Below are 24,074 nucleotides of genomic sequence, written 5' to 3'. Positions count from 1 at the left end.
AGTAACACTGGACTTTAACCAGCGCAAAATCCCTTTCACAAATATGAAATAATATTTCAACATCTCCGACAAAAACACCATGTGCAACAATTAGGTGCCGGTGGTTTTTCCCAAAAACATTCAGTTTCAATTAAATGTTTTAAAATAATCACCTGATGGCTATATGAACATTCTAAATATAACATATATATACTGACTAGGCTTGGGCCAAATCTCAAATTTTATATCGCAATTCAGCAGGGGTGGGGGTAAAGGAGAAGTGTTCCTGTTACGCACACTGCTGTTTTGATTTCATTCAATTACAATAAATACATGCAACATAAAAATACTGTGTATTGGTTTTCTTTGGGGAAACGGTGAACGGGGGGCTTCACGCCACTCCAACTAGGAAGCTGCGTGTGGGCGTTGACGTAACGTGCATGGGGAGAGGATCTCCTTAGATCCATCTAATCTCTCCATCTTAAATATTTAGGTACGCAATAAGTAAATCACATTCCACCATTAATCTTGTTTCCTGTTCAGGATGGAGGAATGTAGATGAGAGGCAGATACAGCCACGTTTTGTAATAATTTCCCAAAATGTGATCTCTGGAATACTGGGTTCTGATTGGTCGAAAGTGGAAAACAGTCATTATTTTTGGGTCTGTTGTTAAAGCCACCTCTCCTGGAGTCCCTTGTATTACTGCTAATGCTCACACTAGCTAGCGGCGCGGGGGCGCAGTAGGGCGAACGGCTCATCCAGTAATCAAAGGGGTCCTGGTTCGATTCCCAGCAGTGCGCCACAGTGTCCTTGGGCAAGACACTGAACCGCTAGCTGCACTTGTTGAGCAGGTGTGCACCTTGCATGTGAGGCACGTGTGGTAAAGCGCTTGGAGCGGTCGCAAGACTAGAAAAAGCGCTTTATAACATACCTTTACCTCACCATCCCAGCGCCTACGGTGGACAGGGAGGTATTAAATTCACAGCTAGTTAGTTCTGGTTCCGATCCCGGTTCACCTGGGGGCCGGTGGGAGGGGGGCAGGGCCTCTCAGACTGAATGTGTCCCCATTGGACGAGTGGCGTGAGGGAGCGTTCCCACACAGAGATGGCTCCGCCTCCTTGATCTCCATGGAACGTTTGTAGAGCTCGGCAGCCCGCTCAAAGTCGCCCTCCTCGTAGCTGGACGGGAAACAGGAAGTGAGGTTTGTGTTCTACTGGAACATGAAAGACCAGAACCATCCAGGATGGGTTCTCACCTGAGCACGGCGAGGTTCTTGAGCGTCTCCCCGACACGCGGGTGGCTCCGCCCCAAACTGTCCTCGTACACCTTCAATGCTCGCTGGTACAGAGGAAGAGCCTCGCCGTGCTTCTTCTGCGACAGGAAGTTGTAAATATTCACTTTTAGTGGTTTATACATCACATGACACAATGACACTCTGATTCACTGATTCATAATTTAATACAATAATTCACCAGTGTAACCAGTTGGTAACTAGTCTAACCAGTCCCTCCAGTGTAACAGGTCTCACCAGTTGGCAGTAGAGAACGGCCAGGTTGACCAGTGCCGTGGCCACGCTGGGGTGTTTGGGTCCAAAGCTCTTCTCTCTGATCTCCAGCGCCAACTCGTACAGCGGAACAGCTTTCTCCAGCTTCCCCTGGTGGACGAGTAGCGTTGGTACCATGGCAACCAGTGGCCAATTAGGAATGCAGGACATCATATTTATCATATACCAGATCATATATCATACACCGATCAGTCACAATATTAAAAGCACCACTAATTAAACTAATATTATGTAGCTCCCCCCCGTGTCCCCAAAACAGCTGTGAGGTGGAGGCATGGACTCCACCAGACTCTGAAGGTGTCCTGTGGTATCTGGCACCAAGACGTTGGCAGCAGATCCTTTAAGTCCTGGAAGTTGGAGGTGGGGCCCCCACGGATCAGGCTTGTTGTTCCAGCACATTCCACAGATGATCCATGGGATTGGACCCTCACCCCGCCCATCCACATGATGTAGAAGAAACGTGATTCATCAGACCTCCACCTTCTTCCATTGCTCCATGGTCCAGTTGTGACGCTCATGTGTCCATTGTAGGTGCTTTCAGGGGTGGACAGGGGTCAGCATGGACACTGTGAGCGCTCCCATACGCAGCAAGCTGCCATGCACTGTGTGTTCTACACCTTTCTATCGTAGCAACATTTCCTATTTCACCACTTTGTGCTACAGTAGTTCTTCTGTGGGATCCAACCAGACGGGCTGGACCTGGCTCCCCACAATGAGTATTGAGCCCCATGACCCTGTCGCCGGTTCACCGGTCGTCCTTCCTTGGAGCACTTTTGGTTGGTAGTAACCACTGCATAGCGGGAACAGCCCACAAGAGCTGTGGTTGTGGAGATGCTCTGACCCAGTCGTCCAGCATCACAATGTGCTCCTTGTCAAAGTGGCTCAGATCCTTACGCTGCTTCAACACATCAACTTCAACAACTGACTGTTCACTTGCTGCCTTATATAATAATAATAATATATAACACTTTATATATATAATAATAGTATATAACAGTATATATATAAAATAATATATAACAGTCTATATATTATAATAATATATAACAGTTTATATATAATAATAATATACTGTATAACAGTATATATATGATAATAATAGATAACAGTATATATATAATAATAATAGATAACAGTAAATATATAATAATAATAGATAACAGTATATATATATTATAATAATTATATATCCCACCCCTTGACAGGTGCCATTGGAACCAGATGATCAATGTAATTCACTTCACCTGTCACTGGTTTAATGTTGTGTACTACAGACCTGCCAACCTTCGGAAAATATTTTGAGTACCACAACAGTGTAACAGGGAGTCTCAGTGGCGCTTGATTTACTGCAGCTAAATGACTCCATCAGTTATTCACACCGTAGCCCTCTTGTAACAAGCCTAATCACATCCTATGCGAGCTACTAGGGTGAACTAATTATAGTAATTTATCTCAGCAGGATACAGAGCTTGAAATACATCATCTGGTAAAGTTACAAAACATGTTTACCAACTAGAGATGCACCGATTGCAATTTTCTTGGCCAATTGCTATTTCTGATTGTTTTTTAAGTCTGACCTGCAGATTCCGATTTCCGATCTGCTGTACGTCGATGACGAATACATGTGATCTGATCACACTAACGTGATTGGACAGCTGCACATACGGACTACATTGCAATTTTCAGTCACCACAATAGTGAGATTGCTGATTAATAGACTACACATTTATTCACTGTGGAACAAGAACAGAACATGAAACTGTCCCTGAGTTCCAATAAAATAGAATATGGGATGGTCATCAGGTTTCAGTGTAACTCAACCTGTAAATCTCACTGATTTTTCTTATTACCCAATGTATAACTAAAATGGAAATGTCCAGTTAAAGCTTCAAATGAAAGTCTCTTTCACTTTAAGTTCAAATATTAATTTATATTATATTTATACGGTATTTTGCAAATAAATTGCAATCATTACAAAAACATAAACAAATAAAATAAATGGCTGACTCTTCTCGCTGTCGTTCATTGACGTCCTCCTTCGCTCACCGTGCGTTAAACCAACAGAATCAAATTGAACTTTACTGAGTGACTCGTCAAGAAAAGAGTCTCAAAAGAGTCAAACCATCATCACGATCAGAGCTCCACTGTGACAGCCGGCGATAAGCAGTCGGCTTAATTTAGAATATTTTCAGGCGCTAAATAAATCATTTATCTAATCTTCTATGTTTAGCTTAAAGTATTTCCAAACATCTGACATTTTTTTCCTTTCACTCTTTCTTTTGAGCGTCAACTACGTTACATTACGTTGGTATCGGGTTTGTAGTGTAGTGTTTGTTGTATGGGACTACAGGACATAAGCACGGTATAGGGCGTGTACATTTGACCAACACAGAATCTAAAAATATACCTGACACTGATCGGCCGGTGAAAACCTACCAATTCTGGCCACCGGCCGATGGATTGGTGCATCTCATGTTTTATATGTTAACTTACAAACATTCACACATTTTTGTGCTTTATTCTAACTCTCCCACTTCCCATTTGACCTCACAGCGCAGCGTTACACCTCGGTGGATAATAAAGCAACTCAGTGCTGCATATCAGTGGATGTTGAGTGGGAGGAGAGGCATTTCGTACCTGCGTATTTTGACTAAGAATTGCGTAGTTGGTAGACAAAATGCATGCGGGTTGGCAGGTCCGATACTGTCCCATACTTTTCACCACCTATATGGTCTCAAACTACATCTACTTGGTGTGTATGTGTGTGTGTGTGTGTGTGTGCGTTCGTCACCCTGCGTTTGTACAGCATGGCGAGGTGTTTGAGGGTGTAGGCCAGCGAAGGGTGGTCATGTGACAGCGCACTCCGGCGGATGTGCAGCGCCTTTTCGTACATCTCCTCGGCCACCTCGTACTCCCTGCGCTCCGTGTGCAGGGCGGCCATGTTGTTCAGGGACTGGGCGCAGTCCGGGTGGTCCGGGCCCAGGACCCGCTGCCGCATCTCCAGGGAGCGGCTCAGGAAGCCCCTGGCGGCGCTGAGGAGAACACCCCAACGTCACCTCAAGAGAACCATTGTGTATTATCTTGGAAAACTCTGTTGGACTTCCAGGCACGGTCTTAAATTGGTTCCAGACTTTTTTTTTTTTTTTTTTTTACAAAACCGGGACCATTTTGTCTCCCTTGTCAAAGATGTATCTGAACTAACATCACATGTGGAGTTCCTCAAGGTTCAATCCTTGGACCTCTTTTTATTTCACCTCTGCATGCTCCTGTTAAACCAAATAATGCATCATATGCATAATACATCGCCACAAGGAGCCTGTCTCATCAGTTGATCATCGTCCATTGATCTACTATCAATGCACTGAACAAATCAATGACGCGGCAGAAGTTCCTTCAACTAAATAATGAGAAAAACTGAGATAATTGTCTTTGGTGCCAAAGAGGAAACACTAAAGATTACTGCAGGTAGTACAGGACAGTGTGTGTACTGTGTAGTATTGTGAGCTGTGTACTGTGTGTAATGTGTGGTACTGTAGGTAGTTCTGCAGGTTGTACAGGGCAGTGTGAGTACTGTGTACTGTGCATAATGTGTAGTACTCTAGGTTGTTCTGTAGGTAGTACGGGACAGTGTGTGTACTGTGTACTGCGTGTGGTGTGTAGTAATCTAGGTTGTTCTGCAGGTAGTACAGGGCAGTGTGTGTACTGTGTACTGCATGTGGTGTGTGGTGTGTAGTACTCTAGGTTGTTCTGCAGGTAGTACAGGACTCCCAGCTCGTTCAGGGTCTTGGCGCAGTCTGCAGAGTCCTTTCCCAGAGTCAGCTCCTCCAGCTGGACAGCGCGACGCCTCAGCAGGCTGAAGCCGTACTGGAATCACAGATTAGATGAGACTAGATTATGAGAGTTTATTAGACGAGATTATATTAGACTAGACTACGTTAGATGAGATGGTATTAAATTAAGTTATTTTTCCCGAGAGTCACATTGGACTAGATTGGACTAATCTAGACTAGATTAGTTTACATGGCATTGTATTAGGACTGTATAGACTAGATTAGACTATACGAGAGTGGACTAGATGAGATTAGATTAAATTGGGTTTTGTCAATACCAGAAATGAAACATCACTCCCATAGTGTCACAATTTTATTTTAATCTCCAACCTGATTGTTTCTCTGTGAGTAATAACCATTGTATTGATTCTTGTGATTACTTGTGCACTTCTGGGGGAGACAGATGGATTGAATGATCGGCGGATACTGACCATGTGACCTTTCTGACGAGCCGTCTTCTGGCGAATCCTCACCGACCTCTTCCTGAGTTTCTCTGCTTGTTCAAACCTGACGGAGAGGGAGAGAGAGAGAGAGAGAGAGAGAGAGAGAGAGAGAGAGAATTGAGAATTGAAACGTAGCTCGGGCCCCCGTTACCTTCTGCCGGTCACGTTTTGCGTGTAGCTCTTCCATCCTAGTGACTGGTTTACCAGCGTTCCAAATGATTATGCAAATTGGATTTAAGTGTCATAAACATTTAATTTTTTGTTTTTCAATTAAACTCATGGATGGTATTGTGTCCCAGGGCTCTTTGGATCACTGAAATCAATCTCAGACACCTGTGATAATTAGTTTGCCAGGTGAGCCCAATTAAAGGAAAACTACTTAAGAAGGACGTTACACATTATTAAGCAGCCACAGGTTTCATGCAATATGGGAAAGAAAAAGGATCTCTCTGCTGCCGAAAAAATAGTGCAATGCCTTGGACAAGGTATGAAAACATTAGATATTTCACGAACACTTAAGTGTGATCATCGTACTGTTAAGAGATTTGTGGCTGATTCAGAGCACAGACGGGTTCTTGCAGATAAAGGCATAATGAGGAAGGTTTCTGCCAAACAGATTCATGGGATTAAGAGAGCAGCTTCTAAAATGCCTTTACAAAGCAGCAAACAGGTATTTGTAGTTGCTGGTGCCTCTGGAGTCACACCAACCTCAAGGTGTAGGATCCTCCACAGGCTTGCAGTTGTGCATAAACCTACTATTGGGCCAACCCTAAGCAATGCTCACAAGCAGAAAGGGTTGCAATGGGCCCAGAAATACATGAAGACTCATTTTCAAAGTCTTGTTTACTGATGAGTGCCGTGCAACCCTGGATGGTGCAGATGGATGGAGTAGTGGATAGCTGGTGGATAGCCACCATGTCCCAACAAGGCTGCGACGTCAGCAAGGAGGTGGCGGAGTCATTTGTTGGGCCGGAATCATGGGGAGAGAGCTGGTGGGCCCCTTTAGGGTCCCTGAAGGTGTGGAATTGACCTCGGCAAAGTATATAGAGTTTGTGACTGAGCACTTTTTTCCATGGTTCAAGAAGAAGAACCGTGCCTTCCGTAGCAAAATCATCTTCCTGCATGACAACGCACCATCTCATGCTGCAAAGAATACCTCTGTGTCATTGGCTGCTATGGGCAAGAAAGGAGAGAAACTCATGGTGTGGCCCCCATCCTCCCCTGACCTCAACCCTATTGAGAACCTTTGGAGCATCCTCAAGCTAAAGATCTATGAGGGTGGAGGCAGTTGGCATCACAACAGCAGCTCTGGGAGGCTGTTCTGACGTCCTGCAAAGAAATTCAAGCAGAAACTCTCCAAAAACTCACAAGTTCAATGGATGCAAGAATTGTGAAGGTGATATCAAAGAAGGCTCCTATGTTCACATGTAACTTGGCCTTAAGATGTTAAGATGTTTTTGATTGAAATAGCTTTTGATTTCAGTAAATATGACCTCCTAATGCTGCACATTCAACAAATGACCATTTTCAGTTCTTAACAACCTTTAAAATGTTTTGAAACTCTGTTGTGCATAATAATTTGGAGCAGTGCATTTTGAGTTTTTTATATTTGAAAAAAATACTGTTATCATTGAGAGGTTTGTTCAATAACATTCGAATTATACCCTAACGGTTGATGACTTGAAAATTATACTGACTGTCATTTGCATCGACTATTTAGGAAAATCAGAGGAAAATATAATTTGTATAATAATTTGGAACGCGGTGTATTATGAACTTCCATCCAAACAGAATTTGGCATGTCTCACACAGAGCTCCAGTTACAATGAAGACCAGTCACTTAGAACAGTGAAGGTGCTAGACGGTTGAACTGGAGGTTTGGCAGTGTTCTGTTGCCGATACAGCAGAACCAGTGATACCGGCTCTCCGGTTTCATCGGACTTACTGGTTCTGTTTCTGGTACAGCATGGCCAGGGACTCCAGCTCCCGGGCCACGCTGGCGTGTTCCGATCCGAAGGCGTTCTGGCTGATCTCCAGAGCCTGCTTGTACAGCTGCTCAGCGTTCCCATACTTCCTCCACTGGACGTAGACGGCGGCCAGCTGGTGTAGGGAGCGGGCCACGCTGGGATGGTCCGGGTCCAGGGCGCTCTCCCGAATCTCCAGAGACCTCTGCAAGGGGGCCACCGCCTGGACCGCACCAGATTTACATCTTAGTAAGAACACAGAGCTTACACTCTGGATCTCCATCACTCTGTTCCTCCTCTTTTTCAAGACCCAAACGAACCAGGGTCAGAGAACCAATAATTTATTGTAACTTAAGCTTACAGCCCCAGTTCCCTCTACCTGGCAGGTTGGTCCCACATCCCCCTCCCTGGCAGACCAGTCCCATGTCCCCCTTCCTGGCGTGGCAGTCCCATGTCCCCCTACCTGGCTTGGCAGCTCCATGTCCCCCTACCTGGTTTGGCACTCCCAGTCCCCCTCCCTGGCAGACCAGTCCCATGTCCCCCTACCTGGCTTGGCAGCTCCATGTCCCCCTACCTGGTTTGGCAGTACCAGTCCCCCTCCCTGGCAGACCAGTCCCATGTCCCCCTTCCTGGCGTGGCAGTCTCATGTCCCCCTACCTGGCTTGGCAGCTCCATGTCCCCCTACCTGGTTTGGCACTCCCAGTCCCCCTCCCTGGCAGACCAGTCCCATGTCCCCCTACCTGGCTTGGCAGCTCCATGTCCCCCTACCTGGTTTGGCAGTCCCAGTCCCCCTCCCTGGCAGACCAGTCCCATGTCCCCCTACCTGGCTTGGCAGCTCCATGTCCCCCTACCTGGTTTGGCAGTCCCAGTCCCCCTCCCTGGCAGACCAGTCCCATGTCCCCCTACCTGGCTTGGCAGCTCCATGTCCCCCTACCTGGTTTGGCAGTCCCAGTCCCCCTCCCTTGCAGACCAGTCCCATGTTCCCCTACCTGGTTTGGCAGCCCCAGGTCCTTGAGGAATCGCCCCAGCGTCTCGTACAGGTTGGCCAGCTGAGTCATGCTGTCCTCTCCATGGCAGCTCTTCTCGTAGCTCTTCAGGGAGTGGAAGTACTCTGCAGCCATGGAGCTCTTGTCTTTGCCGACATACTGCCAGTACGCCAGAAGCTCAGAGAAATGACCCCTGGAACGGCAGCCATTTGAAGGATAGTTAAATAGGTTCCTAAACTAGCTAGTGCAGAAGGCTGCAGCCGAACTGACCCAGTTGAGTCAGAGGCACTGAGATGCAGCTCAGAGCCTCCCACCAACCATGTCAGCCACGTGAATATGTCTTTGTTGTGCTGTTTATGCCGAAGTAATTAGTTGTTGTTACTTTGGCCATAGATTTAAAACATGACAAACCTGCCACAATCCGATTTTTTCCACTTTCTTCTGAAAAGAGTGCAACATAAACTCATAAATACATAAATAGTTAGAAGTAGCTATGGGCAACTAGTTAGTAGTACTAGTTAGTAGTGTACCGCTTGTAGAGGTTGTGGGAGACAAACAGGTTGAGCAGACTGATCTGCAGTCTGGTTTTGTCATCCTGCTGCTGCAGGAGCCACGGCAACTCATCTGCAACACGCCACGTCACACACTGCTGGCTACACACACACACACACACACACACACACACACACACACACACACACACACACACACACACACACACACACACACACACACACACAGGCATATGACATATCCAGAAGTAAACTAGTAAACTACCTGGTGTAGTGTTTGCTGTTACCTGAGCTGCACAGAACACACAGTCCACACAGTAGACACAGTAGACACAGTTCAGACAGTACACACTGTACACACAGTAGGCACAGTACACACAGTACACACAGTTATCACAGTAGGCACAGTACACACAGTAAACACAGTAGGCACAGTACACACAGTAGGCACAGTTCAGACAGTACACACTGTACATACAGTACACACAGTACACAGAGTTATCACAGTAGGCACAGTACACACAGTAAACACAGTGGACACAGTACACACAGTAGGCACAGTACACACAGAAGGCACAGTGCACATAGTACACACAGTTGGCACAGTAGACACAGTACATACAGTAGGCACAGTACACATTACCTGAGCTGCTGGTTGAAGAACTGGATCAGCTTGTCTCTGGAAGCAGAAGTACTGACCTCAGCACTGAGGAACTCCTGTCTCACTGCCTCCCAGGCCTGAGAGAGAGACAGAAAGAGAGAGAGACAGAGTCTGGTAAATTAAAGCAATAACGCATCTGTGTGAAAGTAAAAGGGAATGATTTTTATTTTATTATTATTCATTATTTTTTTTATTTTGCTGCAGGACAGTCATGAAATTTCCAGTCTCTGACTGGCTGACGTTGTTGTGCTAAGCTTGGTAGCTGTGGGTGGCCTTAACCTGGGCGTACCTGTGGGTGGAGCTAACCCAAGTAAACCTGTTGGTGGAGCTAACCTGAGCATACCTATGGGTGGAGCTAACCTGAATGAACTTATATGTGCAGCTAACCTGAGCATACCTATGAGTGGAGCTAACCTGAATTAACTTATATGTGCAGCTGACCTGAGCGTACCTGCGGGTGGAGGAAGCAGAGTAGGCCGCAGCGCAGCGTTAGCATGCGCAGCCTGCTGAGCTGTTGCAGCGCAGAGCTCAGGACAGGGAAGTGCAGATCTGGGACCAGGTCCAGGACCTCGGACTCACTCAGGCCATTGTGGCTGACCCCCACCAGGCCCAGGACCTGGAGAAGTACCAGAACCAGAATCAGAATCCGGGCAGGGAGACGCCACGTTGGAAACGCTGCCCGACAGGAAGTTAATGTAGCCACTCGTTATCACAAAATAATCCCCGACAGGGTGATCAGGTCTTGTACTGTATCCCTCTTAACAACACTCTACTGACAGATGATGGATCTAAAAGCAGTTGGAGATCTCTAGTCTGCTCGACCTCCTTGTTGCAGACAGGAAGTTTACCTCCGTGACGGCGTGTCGGTCTCGGTCCGAGCTGAGGCTGTCCAGCGTCATATGGAGACCCACGCGGTACAGCGACACCGTGTCCTGGCAGAGAAGACACTGATCCAGAACCTTCTCCAGAGACCAGCGGCCTCCACAGCTGGAACACAACGGAACTCGTCAGACACTTCAGCATCATTTCATCGTGAGAATATTATTACAAGGTTCTCTGCAGTGTGAAAAAAAATAGAAACACCACAGTAATACTAGAAGGCAGTGATTTTAAAGCTGTGGTCCACAAGGATATGACAGCAAGTTAACAAACACGGAGACTTTTCAAATGGGCCATGAGTCAGAAAGAGCTGGGAACCACTTCACTACGTCTGGAAGTCTGTCTCTGGTATTTCCACAGTAGGTCTTACAGTAATCCTACAGTGCATTTCTGTATTATCCGCTGACATTCTCAATGCGGGCAGACCTTTCCGGGACAAACACTAGATCCTGGAGCGACCTGCGGTGAACCTACCTGCTGAGGATGCGAGCCAGCAGAGTGACGTAGAGAGCGTTGCAGGTTGAGGCAGAGCGGCAGTGTTTTTCCAGCCTCTTCTCCTGCAGCGGGAGACGCAGCGTCACAAACATGACGTCAAATTCAAGACCGTACGGGTTAAGAAAACACTTTATTGATACCCGGAGGGGAAATTCAGGTTGTGGTTCTGATCGGATGTGTACCGGGGGTGGGACCGACCTGTTCCTTGGTGAGCGTGATCTCTAGACTCTGGCACTCTGCGTTCACCACGCTCCTCACCTCCCTGAGGGACAGCGGGTCCAGGTGGAGGGTCGGCCACAACCTGAACACATTACACACAAGCTCAACACACTCCCGGAACTGAACAGATTTGTGTTGTCGCACGGAACTAAGAACAGCTTCAAAGTACATTCAGCGATTTACCTCCAGGCCTGAGGGCAGCTCTCCACGCTGACAGAAACCACCACCCTGACGTTGACGGGCAGCGGGTCGATCAGCCACTTCATGTGCCGCTCTGCGTGCTGGAGGCAACAAGAAGTCATCATGTCACTGCGTTAATATAGGAGATAAACTGTTATTATGAAACACAACTAAATATTGAAAATATTGAAATATTCTAATTATAAAAGCCTGCTCACAGCAAGACGGTCCTGGGTTCGATTCCCGCCTGGGGCGCTGTTGGCACAGTGCTAAGGCGGGTTATCTCCCAAACAGGAGCCTTTCTGTGTGGAGTTTGCATGTTCTCCCCATGCTCACATGGGGTTTCCTCCATCTAACATCAGTAAGGACCCCCACCCAAAACATGCACACATCACCATCGTCCGACCAGTGATGGACACTTGGTACCAGGTCCCCGGGCGTCGTTGAACGCTGCCCATTGCTCCTGGCTGCCCCCCCGGAGGAAGGACAAGCCAGGATGGGTCAAATGCAGAGGAGCGATTTTACCGGCCACCACCCAAAAAAGCGTGTGTGTGTATATATATATATATGCATGTGTTGTAGTGTGGTGTGTCAAGTCGTGTAACCAATTAAGATTCTTCTTCTTCTTCTATAATACAGTTGAGTGCAATGACACATGATCACACCCTCCACCTGTATCTGGTCAATGGAGTCGATGATAATGATGATGTTTCCATGGTGACGGGCAGACAGGCGCTCCAGCCACCGTGGGAACTCCTCCAGGACCTTACTGGGCTCCATGGACAGACCAGAGATGGAGCAGAAGTGCTGCAGCAGCTGGAGGAGATTCAGGGGAGACCCAGTTAGACCTGGTTAGAGATGTTAACCATAGCTGTTTGCTAGTCGACGTGTCAGAAGCGTTAACCTATTAGACGTCGCTGGTGGGGGTGGCTTTTATGTCTCATTCAATTAGAAAACGGTGTAACATAAATAAATCTGCAATAAAAAACCACTGTCGCGGCTCTTGCGGCCCCTAAACCGCAGCAAATAACAGAAAAAGCAAGGATCTAATTCACAAAGCACCCCAAACGGTGAACGGCACCGCTAACTGCCTCCAACAGGTCTCCCCGTTACGTGTCTGGTCGTCTGTCAGCTGCGACTCCGCTGCTCCACGGAGGGAGATGCTCAGCATAATGGTATGGTCCACTTTAGGGGTGTCTGAAATCGTATTACTAGATTCTTCCAGACATGAACACGAGAAATATATTGTAATGTTTACGATTACAGGTAGTCTTGTCTAGTCTTGGGCAGTCCTTGTTGAGAGCTGGTGTTAGGCCTGGTTCAATCCTAGTTCAGGCCTGGTTTAATACCTGGTAAGACCTGGTGATTCCTTGTTTGGACCTAGTTTAGTCCTGGTTCAGTCCTGGTTAGATCTAGTTAAGCCCTGGTTCAGACCAGAATACTCCAGGTTAGACAAGAGGCGGTTTTGCATCGCAGGAACTTTTTCATAGTTCGAAGAGCTTTTGGAGGAACCGTCCCTTTTTCTGTGTCAGCGCTGCAGCAACTAGGAACGATCGTAGTTCTGAGAACGCTATTTTGAGGGAAATTTTTGTCTCCTACGCCAGGGCACCAGGGGACTAAGCGGCACAAGAGGAACCTTCAGTGACGTTAAGTGCACAGTGATTGGTCGAACACATGAGCCAATGCATGCAACCGGCAACCCGTGTAAAACGGTAAATAATAATTAAAATTAAATAATCACTCAAATTAACGTTTACAGACTAAATACAACATGGAACTCGTGCTGAAACCCCATTGGCTGACCCCACTTCAGAGTTCCTACCGCCGGTGCCAATGCAATCAGAAAAAAAAAGCCCTCAAAGGTATTCAGTTCTCGGGACCTCCCCAGTCCGCAGTTCCCCTCAGGGAGTCCCCAGAACCGTCCGGTCCGAAAAAACCTCAGGTCGGTCCTCATTTAGAGCCGGTTTAGTCCAGGCTCTCACCTTGACCGTTAGCCTCCTGATGATGAGAACGGGCTCCGAGCTGCTGGAGAGTGTCCGTCCCACGAAGTGATACAGGAACAAGGTGTTTGGAGAGTTCTTCTGCTGCAGCTCAATCCTGCGGGGAACAGGAAACCAGGCCAAGAGGTTTTGTAGTGAAACAAGATGGACGCCATTTGAAAGCCCCGCAGGGAGATGGAGTGGAAATGAACGGAGCGGAAAGCCTGGAGCAAACACTGCTTGGACCGTGGTGGAGCAAGTGGCAGATGAAACAGAAGCAACAGAGTGTCCTGACCATTTGGAGAGCAGCAGGGACTTCCCAGAGCCCGGACCCCCGGACACCAGCAGCGGGGGGGTCGGCGGGGGGGCAGCAACCATGTCATTCAGACGCTCCAGATACTGAAAATCACACATCACACTAACTTCAGACACATCACACACACACACACACACACACACACACACACAAACACACACACACACACACACACACACACACACACACATCTCACACAACCAGAAAAAGGAGTGATGAGAAGAGGCAGAACCTTCTGGAAGCCAAGGGGCGAGGAGGTGCTGCAGGCCTGCTGATAGGCCTCCCTCTGCTCCTGCTCATCATGGAGGTCCCACAGAACGTCACCCAGACCCTCCTCACCGCCCTCCTCCATCCCACAGTCCTTGGACTCCCCGTCGGAGCCCTCGAGACCCAGCAGCTCCTGGATGGGGTGAACAGGATGAGGCCTCAGCGCCGGCGGTATGAAGCACTGGCTGACGGGCCGTGTCGTCAGGCCGTACCTGTTTGATGACTTTCTCCAGGTGAGAGTAGATCATGGCCGCCCCCTCCTCTGCAGAGCCGCTGTGATCCAGAACCTGGACCAACAAACAAAAACAACCCTCAGTATCTACACCTAGAGCGGGGGTCTGCAACCTGATTCTTACATTCTTCAATTGTAAAAATGTGTCAGCGTACAGTTGCTTACTCCCCGCATGCAGAGATTCCAACAGAATGCAGGAGATTAAGTGTTTCACGCTCAAAATGTTATGAGGGAGGACGCCCAGACCCCCTGCTTAATGCCCCCCCCCCCCATGTTCAAACAAGACCTAGGCCACTGCTTGCCCCAGCGGGAGCTTCCAGCCAAATCACCTGAGATGTCTCTCCAGTGTCCTGCCTCTCATTTGCACTTGACTGCATCAAAGAAAAAACATATTAATGAATGCTCATTTAGAGTCATGTTGATTAGCTCATTTAGACCATATAGGCTGTGTTACCTTCATTATAAGGCCACAGGCTGTTTTGTGGCTCCAGATTCTTTTTTTTTTTTTGCCCAAAAATGGCTCTTTTGAGAGTAAAGGTTGCCGACCCCTGACCTAGAGGATCAGAATAAAACTGGATCAATCAGATCGATCAGATCAACAGTTTGATCTTCCACCACCTGCTCACAGCTCCTGAACGTTCCGTTTAGTGTGATTATATTTTTGGCTGAAAATAATTTAACTTTTAGCACCCATGAAGCTTCTCCAAAATTCCTCCTTATAACTTATACCTAGTTAGTTAGTTATAGTAAGTTATTTTTAGTCACCTTGACTTTAGCGTCTGTATCTGCAGTGTTGATTCTCTCCAGCAGGAGTCTCGTGGCTCCAGACAGAGTGTGTTCTCCGCTCCGCAGATAGAGCAGCAGAAGGCGGCCATCTTGGCTTTTCACAAAGGCCTCCTCGCTGTCCTCCAGCACACAGCTCCACCCAGAACCAACAAACCCCAATCAGACTACAGTCCTTCAGCACACTTCATTGTGGTAAAATTAATAGTCCTACAGCACCCAGCTGCACCCCGACAAAGCTCCGCTCCCCCACCTGGTGACGGAGGCGTGCAGCAGCAGCACGCACACCGAGCTCCTCTCGATCTCCTGCATCCGCTGTAGAGCAAACATGGCGTCGTTCTGCTCTGGAAACACAACGTTCAAGTAGAAGTGACCGAGACCCTCACAGAGCCGCTGCAGCCTGGGAGAGAAAGTCTGCAGACACAGAGGGAGGCAGACAGACGGACAGAGTGACAAGTAGGCAGAGCAACAGACAGGGTGACTGGCAGGCAGACGGTGTGAGTGACAGAGCAACAGACAGAGAGAGCGACGGACTGACAGAGCGACAGACAGGAACCCAGAGTGACGGACAGACAAATAGAGCAACATACAAAGTGACAGACAGAGCGACAAAAAGACGGACAGAGCGACATACTGAGTGACAGACAAGACAGGCAGAGAGACAAGACAGATCCAGACCTGCCAACCTTGGGAAATACCTTGAGTAGCACAGCTACTCACACTGTAGCCGCCTCACAACGAGGATAATCACATCGAGCTACTACGGCTAAATATACTGTATACCGTATACAAATTGCGCTCATTAGGGTATACCCCTTGAAATGCAGCATCTCGTAAAGTTACCAAACACGTTTACCAACTAGAGATGCACTGTTTTCAACTTTCTCGGCCAATGCAGATTCCTGATTTTTTTTAAGTCTGAGCTGAGATTCCCATTTCCGCTCTGATCACGCTCACGTGATTGGACAGCTGCACATTCAGACTAGATTAGATTAGATTAGATTCAACTAATTTTCATTGCACAGAGTACAAGTACTGAGGCAACGAAATGCATTTCTCTGCATTTTACATCCTAGTAACTGATATCTAGGAGCAGTGGGCTGACATAGAGCAGCACCCGACCTACAGCAGGGGGTAAGGTGTCTTGCTCAAGGACACATCAGCACTCTACCAGGATTTTGACACTGTGTGTTTATTATTGTTCATTATTCACTGTTGAACAATAATACAACATGAAACTGTCCCTGAGTTCCAGTAAAATATATAATAATATATAATATGCGACGGTCACCAAGTTTCAATATATTTCAACCTGTGACTCTCACAGAGTTTTCGTAGGACCCAACATATAACTAACATGGAAATGTCCAGTTCAAACTTCAAATGATGGTACTTGCCATTCCAAAATAAATTGCAAACATTACAAGAAAATAAAAAATAAAATAAAGGCCGACTCTTCTCAGTCGCGTTCACAGGAAGTCACCGTGCATTAAACCAAGTGAATCAAATAGAACGACTCATTTTACTGAGTGACTCGTCAATGTTAGAATATTGTCAGGGGATGGATAAATAATTGATCTAATCTTCTTTGTTAAGCTTAAAGTAACTGCAAACATGACATTTTCTTTCTTTCACTCTCTTTTTTGAGCATCAACTACATTTTTACCAGTACAGTACATGAACGCAGTATCTGGAGTGTAAATTTGACCGGCACAGAATCAACACTGACCGACACTGATCGTCCCATCACCATTCATGGCCGATTAAGCTGAAACCAGCCCACGCGTCCTACGTTACATTTGTTTATTTTTGCGTAGTTTTTGCTGGCATTTCGTACCTGTGTATTCTGACCAAGAACTGTGTAGTTGGTACACAAAATGCGTATAGGTTGGCAGGTCTGCAGAGCAATAGACAAACAGAGTAACAGGCAGCCAAACAGAGCAACAGACAGACAGACAGAGTGACAGACAGAAAGAGCAGTAGACAGACAGAGCGAAAGACAGACAGAGCAACCGGCAGACAGACAGACAGACAGACAGACAGACCGAGCGGCAGACCTGGATGAAGATGTCTAGCTCAGCTTTGGTTTCCTGTGTGGCCATTAGGTAACATCTGACCGTGTTGCTGTATAGAAGCTGGGAGGCGTGAGGAGAAACCTGTAGCAGAGAAGCCACTGCAGCATCCCAGTCGTCTGAGGAGCAGGAATACAGAAATATAGAAAACAGAGTACACACGGTTTACAGCAAGGAGGTCTGGAAGAGTGTGGTGTAGAGCAGAGCGTTGGCTCAGTAAAATGGCTTGATTCATCACACGGCTCCGTGGAAAACGTGATTCTGATCAATGGCGGCAACCAGTTCTCAGTTATTTCTGTATAATGATCTGTTATTCAACACTGTTGCCAACACTTCTCTGTGCGCCCCGATCACCGTGCCCCGTTCCTCCAAATAAAACAAGAAAAAACTTGTTTCGTTCCATAAGGAGACGGAACAAAAAATTACCTGAATCTAAAATAAAAACACACTGTACCGCACCGCACCAGCATTATCACCATAGTTTCCTTCTCTTTCGATCAGTAAAGTGCTCATACCTCTGCTGACGTTGGCGAACGGCCCCTCCACGTCAATCAAGCTGTGGGCGAGCTCCGGGCCCCTGAAGGTCTGCTGCAACTGCACCATGCTGCCCATGGAGGGCGCACTGCCCAGAGCACCGCCCGCCCAGGAGTCACACTGCGTCCCTGCAGCTCCACCAAGCACAGGAAGAAACACTAAGGCTGGGTCGCAGCAGACTGGATCAAATCTAGACCTGGATTAAGTCAAGGTTTACCTTTTAATCTTTCTGCACCAGAGTTTAATTCTAATGAATCTATAGATATATATAAATCCATTAATGAATCTAAAATTCTAATAATAAGCAGGATTATATTCAACCCACCCTGTTATTTTTATTTTTCGAAGTAAACCAAGATTCAATGAAAATCTGTTGAAACACAAAAACACATTTAAACTTAAATTCAATTTAAGTTTCAGTTCGAGATTAATTTTAAACCTGCCAGTAACTCTTAAACCCACCTGGGATTATCATACTGAACTAGAGGAGGAGAGGAGAGGAGAAGAGGCAAAGAGAGTAGAGGAGGAGAGGAGGATGAGAAAGGAGAGGACAGGAGGATGAGAAATGAGGAGGAGAGGAGGATGAGAAAGGAGAGGAGAGGAGAAGAGGAGGATGGGAAAGGAGAGGAGAGGAGGGTGTCAAAGGAGGAGAGGAGGATGAGAAAGGTTTTTGGTTCTAGGTAGGTTTGGTTCTATGTTTATTTGTCTCACCCGTGGTGATTCTCCCTCTTGGAGAAGTAATGATGATTAGTTGTTTAAAGACCAAAACAGGGTAAGAAGGTTCTCCAAAGAGGGGGGGTGGTGGTGGTTTTGTGTAACAAAAAGCTGAGCCCTGCTCGGTCCACAAGTCGTCCACAAGTCGTCCACAGGACAGAGTTATTGATTGCAGTTGTTGATAATTGTTGCAGGTTGAGAAGTTGAACTCCACTTCCAGACTAACTCTGTCCTAGATGCAATGGAACAAATACTCTGTGTTGTATGTCCAGCATGCTGACAGCACAGGTTTGAAAAAAAAGAGGGAGAGAGGAGAGGAGAGGAGAATGAGAAAGGAAGGGAGGATGAGAAGGGAGAGGAGGAGAGTGAGTGGTTGTCACCGGTGATGCTGCTCCTCCCGTCCTCCTCCTCCTCCTCCTCGTCCTCCTGTAGCAGCAGGACTCCCTGCGCCTGCAGCTGCTGCAGTTTGGCCTCCAGCTCCCTTTTGGCACGCAGCAGATCCTGCAGCTCCTTCTCCTTCGTCTCCCGGAAGATCTACACAGAGTTACCCACAATGCTTAGGGTCAAACGGAGGGAGGAGCCTGATTCTGCAAAAATCTTAGAACATCTTTCACTGGGTCACATGTTCAGAAAGTTCTCATGATGAGCTGATGATGAAACAATGAGGCGATGTATGGATCATCAATCACAATAGCTGAGCTACAGTGGAGAGGGAAACATCTGGATGGAGAGGGAAGCATCTGGATAGAGAGGGAACATCTGGATAGAGGGAACATCTGGATAGAGAACGAAACATCTGGATGGAGAGGGAAACATCTGGATAGAGAGGGAAACATCTGGATGGAAAGGGAAACATCTGGATGAGAGGGAAACATCTGGATAAGAGGGAAACATATGGATAGAGAGGGAAACATCTGGATGGAAAGGGAAACATCTGGATGAGAGGGAAACATCTGGATAAGAGGGAAACATATGGATAGAGAGGGAAACTTCTGGATAGAGAAGGAACATCTGGGTACAGAGGGAAACATCTGGGTAGAGAGGGACACATCTGGATAGAGCGGGAAACATCTGGAGAGGGGAACATCAGGATGGAGAGGGAAACATATGGATGGAGAGGGAAAAATCTGGAGAGAGAAACATCTGGTTGGAGAGCAGACGGAAGGAGCTTCTCTGTGATGAGACAAACAGACGTTGAGTTTGACAGAAGGTTCTGGATGTTCACCTTGAACTGTCTCTTTACTTTGTCCCTGTCATGTTCGAAGGTGGAGGCTCGCTCCATCGCCTGGTACTTGGCCTCCAGAGCGCTCTCCTTCTCCCTCAGGATTTTCTGGTAGGTCTTCTGCAGTGCCTGGGATGGGGAGGACAGGAGACACATAGGGGACAGGGGAGGCATGGGGGCATTGGACATGGGGGACGGGGGGCAGGGAGGACAGGGGCATGGGGAGGAGAGACAGACAAATTATTGCATTAATAATTTTTTTTTGCCTAAGCTAAGTAAGCCCCTCCCCCTCTCTACCTGCAGCTCATTAAGCCCCTCCTGCCTCAGTAAGGCCCTCCACTTTACGAGCAGACCACTAAGTCCCTCCTCCCTCATTAAGCCCCTCTCTCTATCTACTGGCAACTCAATAAGCCCCTCCCCCCTGCACCTGCAGCTCGGCTCTCAGCCTCTTGTTCTCCTCGTCCAGCTTGGCCTCCTTCTTCTGCATGGAGGAGATCTCGTTGTTCTTGCTGACCCTGAAGATGTCGTACTCTTTGCGAAGCCTCTCGTACTCAGCGGCGTATTCCAGGTCCACGGAGCCAGTGGACTTGAAGCTGGCCCCGATCACGCGGGGGCCCCGGCGGAACGAGCTGCGCAGGAGCCGGGCCTTTGGCTTCACCTCCACCGGGATCTCGCAGGCTTCACCTCCCTCCCCCCCGTAGGCATCCTCGATCACCTCCCCGGGGCTCACCAGGGAGGACGCCGTGCCCATGGCGGGCCTCCAGAGGTACTCTGTCCTGGAGAGGACCTGGAACCAATCAGTCCTGGAGGGCTTCTGAACCTGATCAGTCCTGGAGGGGTCCCGGAACTGACCTCCTGCTGAGGGCTTCACAGCGAGGCTGGACAAGGGGACAAAGAGGCTGAAGAGCCATTTTTAACAATTAAATCCAATCTATTGTTGATACAGTTGGTGCTTGGACACTGTCTCTTGCAGCCTTTCGACCAGTGGTCCTCAATGTGGGGTCCGGGGACCTTCAGTGATCCCTCCAAATAATTTCTAGTTACCTAGTTCCAAGATGTCGGGACCATTAGAGCATGCCCAGTAATTACTGTTTGGATCCTAGTTTCACTTATCTCCATCACTATAGTAGACACAAAATCGGATATAATCAATAAAAAATATTGATCAGATTTGATTGTGAAAGGTTGAGAATCACTGGTTTGGACCATCTGTCTATCTATCTATCTTTCTATTATCTGTCCATCCATCCACAACTCCAGTCACAGGGAGGACAGTGAATCAATATAATTCAACAGTTCTGCTCATTTAACTTCTTGGTGGTCTGCCTGGAGCTTGTGTAATAGGATCAATAATGATTAATTAACTATTTAACCTGCTAATTTCAACACGGGATGCTCCCGTCAGCCCCCGTCTTGTTGATGAGATTGTTGGTCCTGAAGTTTACGGACAAGATAAGATAAGATATAAGATAAGATATAAGTCCTGGATGGAAGTGCATCTCAGATCAAGCAAGTTTCACACAAACACTTTGTTTCTGACCACATATTTATATTTTTCATTGATATATTCAGATAATATACTATATAATTTTTCCCCCATTTTCTGACAAACATAGGATGTTATTGTTTTGGCATTCCTTTATAAACAGAGTATCACAAAGTCATTGTGCTTCAGGGTATTTGTACTTTTACTGCAGTAAAAGTACTAGAACAGAGCAAACAGCTGGTTCAGCATCTGGGGCTTTTAACAGCGAGAAGAACACCAGAAAAAGTTTTAAAAAAGTAAATAAACTTATAAAAGTAAATTTAAAAAAAGAAAGTAAATAAACCAAACTAAATAAACTAAATAAAGTAAAGAAAGTAAAGAACGAAAGGAATTCAAACGTTTTCGAAGTTCCTCTGAAGCGGAAAGCTAAGTGGCTAGCACAGTGAGCTAAGCAGCTGCCAAACAGCGGTACCTGCAGTTGAAAGCAGCGTTTAAATGTTGATTATTCTCTCAACAAGTGGAATATAATGAGAAAAACAGAATATATTTCGGTTAAACGACAATAAATAAGTTTTAATGAAGTCCTCTCTGCTAGACTCACCATCATCTTCCTCTGCTGCCTGGCAACAGGCACCGTACGCGTCCTCACGGGGGTCAAAATGGTGAGAAGTGGCGATTCCAAAAAGCGAAACGTTTAACTGTAATGTAAACTCTACAATAATAAAATAACTCTGTATAGATATTAATGTTAAAATACTAATGCATAGTAATAATCCATAGATATTCATGTCAAATTAGTAATGCATAGTAATAATGTAGAAATAATGATGTATAAATAGTAGTGTATAGATAATAATGTATAAATAATAATGTATAGATAATGATGTATAGTTAATAATTTACAAATAATACAAATGTATAGATAACAATGTATAAAAAAAATGTATAAATAATTACGTCATTTAATGATCCAGGCCTGATTCCCCGTTTTGTAATGGGAAATAATGAACCTGAATTAAATTGGATCTGACATTATTAATGTACGATTATATATAAATAAACTTGCTGCAATGTTAACATCACAGACTCTTTTTATTTCAAATAAAATTTTAAATGTAAAATTCTATCTTTGTTTTTGATTAATAAAGCTACAGTTTGAGCTAAATCACACCCTTTTGCTTTAGACTTTTGGAACAAACCTCCAGATGTTACAACCCTGTTATATAAGTGGATATAACTAATTTTGTCATTTTAAGTAAAAAAAACCCACTTATATTGCATCTATATCCTAAATGGGGTCAAATTCTTCATAAAAATGTTAATTAATTAAATTAATTTTTATGTTGTACACTATATACATTTTATTTGGTTTATTTTTAAATTGTTTGTTTACAAAGTGATTTTATTACTAATATATTGTAATATTTGTTACGAAAGTAGTTCATTGAAATAATATTCTAAATATTATAATACTGTGTAGAACTAATAACCACTCATTGTTCTGTGTAGGAATAAAACAATGAGATCAAAATGAACATTACTTCACACACAAGGTTTTCATTTTTATTTAAATAAAACAAACATACGAAGGTTGGAAGGGGAGCGGGGTTTGGCACAAAAACACATTTAATAAGATTCTGTAAATTGACTTTTTTTTACATTTGAATAAGCATTTATGCTCCGAACGCTTGTGGGATCCGTTCTGTTATTACCAGTGAAAAGGTCAAGAATAAAGCCACATTTCTCCAAACTGAACTGTTTAGTTATTCACCCCTGACCCACATGCTGGGATCAGAAAAGACATTGAAAGCGTTTTACTTCCTTGGTCCTCCAGCTCAGCGTTACTCTTTCTGCAGAACCCTGTGTTTGCAGACGGGCCCAGACGGAAGGACTTGACCGGGTCCGGGACTCCGCTCAGGCTCTGCTTGGTTCTGGCTTGATCGAACCGGGACGGGCCCCCACAGCTGCCTTGGCTCTGGATGTAGACCACCCGGCTCACGTGGTATGGCACCAAGGCCGACAGTAAGTTCACCAGGTCCAGAATGAAGGTCCTGGACCAGGAGCAGGACTGGACAAACCGGCTTGGTGACCGGAGGGATGATGAAGGCCACCAAAGAGACCAAATCTTTAGCGGAAGTCTTATCCAGGTGGAGCTGGTCGCACGAGGCGGCCGAACCCTCAGGACCCTCAGGAACCCTGTGAGGCAGTGGTCTCGTGGACTCACAGGACCAGCACCACGGTGTAGGGGCGTGCGCCGGGTTCCGGACCCTCTGGGACCGGATGGGGAACACTGCGGCACCAGGCGGTCCAGGCTGATGGAGGTCATGATGCCTGCAGTACGGTACAGAGGAAGCCTGGCAGAGGGTCCGCCCCATGGACCACCTGCCGTGGAACACCACCCCCAGGCGCAAGCCCAGGACCAGGGCCAGGACCAGGGTGGGGGATGGGTCTGCGATGGCGAGGAGTGGCGCCTGCGGCAGAACGGCCAGAGACAAAGGCGAGGAGACCGGGATGTAGAAGGTTCTCCAGGGAGACGCTGGGTCCCTGCTGCTGCTCAGTGGAGGTCAGGGCGGAGTGCAGGCTCATCCTGGAGCACAAACATTCTGAGACTATAGTATAAAATATTCCAGGAGTCACACTTCAACGTTTCAGGGAAACCAGGACGGAAGCGTGCACAGGGATCAGCCTCTAGGCGATGAGGAGTTCAGAACTCACAGAAGAATATCCAACCTGAAGCCATGAACGAATCTAAAGCA

The 24,074-nt window shown here is 46.6% G+C and overlaps 2 protein-coding genes across 3 annotated transcripts in view; both read right to left on the bottom strand.

The window, feature by feature from the left end:
* Positions 1 to 60: 60 nt before the first annotated feature.
* Positions 61 to 20,624, bottom strand: nphp3 (nephronophthisis 3). Of its 2 annotated transcripts, none has more exons than XM_080020306.1 (27): positions 20,260 to 20,624; positions 19,836 to 19,961; positions 18,991 to 19,144; positions 17,878 to 18,030; positions 17,348 to 17,481; positions 15,544 to 15,704; positions 15,273 to 15,426; positions 14,488 to 14,562; positions 14,241 to 14,408; positions 13,988 to 14,091; positions 13,696 to 13,810; positions 12,386 to 12,529; positions 11,717 to 11,814; positions 11,513 to 11,615; positions 11,294 to 11,376; positions 10,789 to 10,927; positions 10,392 to 10,556; positions 9,923 to 10,017; positions 9,298 to 9,420; positions 8,771 to 8,960; positions 7,763 to 8,004; positions 5,806 to 5,881; positions 5,281 to 5,408; positions 4,336 to 4,576; positions 1,509 to 1,634; positions 1,236 to 1,351; positions 61 to 1,158 (listed from the first exon to the last, which is right to left on the bottom strand). In XM_080020306.1, the coding sequence occupies exons 1-27, from the start codon at positions 20,581 to 20,583 to the stop codon at positions 993 to 995; spliced, it is 3,903 nt and encodes a 1,300-aa protein (XP_079876432.1). In that variant the 5' UTR covers positions 20,584 to 20,624; the 3' UTR covers positions 61 to 992. The 2 variants fall into 2 exon arrangements, with proteins under 2 accessions (XP_079876432.1, XP_079876433.1); XM_080020307.1 differs by having other exon boundaries at positions 17,878 to 18,024.
* Positions 20,625 to 22,867: 2,243 nt separating this feature from the next.
* Positions 22,868 to 24,074, bottom strand: part of kiaa1217 (KIAA1217 ortholog) — a 73,067-nt gene continuing 71,860 nt past the window's right edge. The window contains exon 20 of the mRNA XM_080020033.1: positions 22,868 to 23,905. Coding sequence (XP_079876159.1) covers positions 23,873 to 23,905 — 33 coding nt within the window. The 3' untranslated portion in view covers positions 22,868 to 23,872. The remainder of the gene's footprint in view (positions 23,906 to 24,074) is intronic.

Source organism: Zeus faber (assembly GCF_960531495.2).
Source record: "Zeus faber genome assembly, chromosome: 19".
NCBI classification, from domain to species: domain Eukaryota; kingdom Metazoa; phylum Chordata; class Actinopteri; order Zeiformes; family Zeidae; genus Zeus; species Zeus faber.
Note: the sequence above shows the minus strand (reverse complement) of the source record. Positions and strands in the feature narration are given on the sequence as shown.

Coding starts and splice junctions, on each gene's coding strand:
- nphp3 (XM_080020306.1), bottom strand. CDS start 20,583: ATGGGCACGGCGTCCTCCCTGGTGAGCCCCGGGGAGGTGATCGAGGAT. Junction 14,409..14,487: donor TGGAGAAAGTCATCAAACAG/GTACGGCCTGAC, acceptor CACCCCATCCAG/GAGCTGCTGGGTCTCGAGGG. Junction 13,811..13,987: donor TCCCTGCTGCTCTCCAAATG/GTCAGGACACTC, acceptor TGTTCCCCGCAG/GATTGAGCTGCAGCAGAAGA.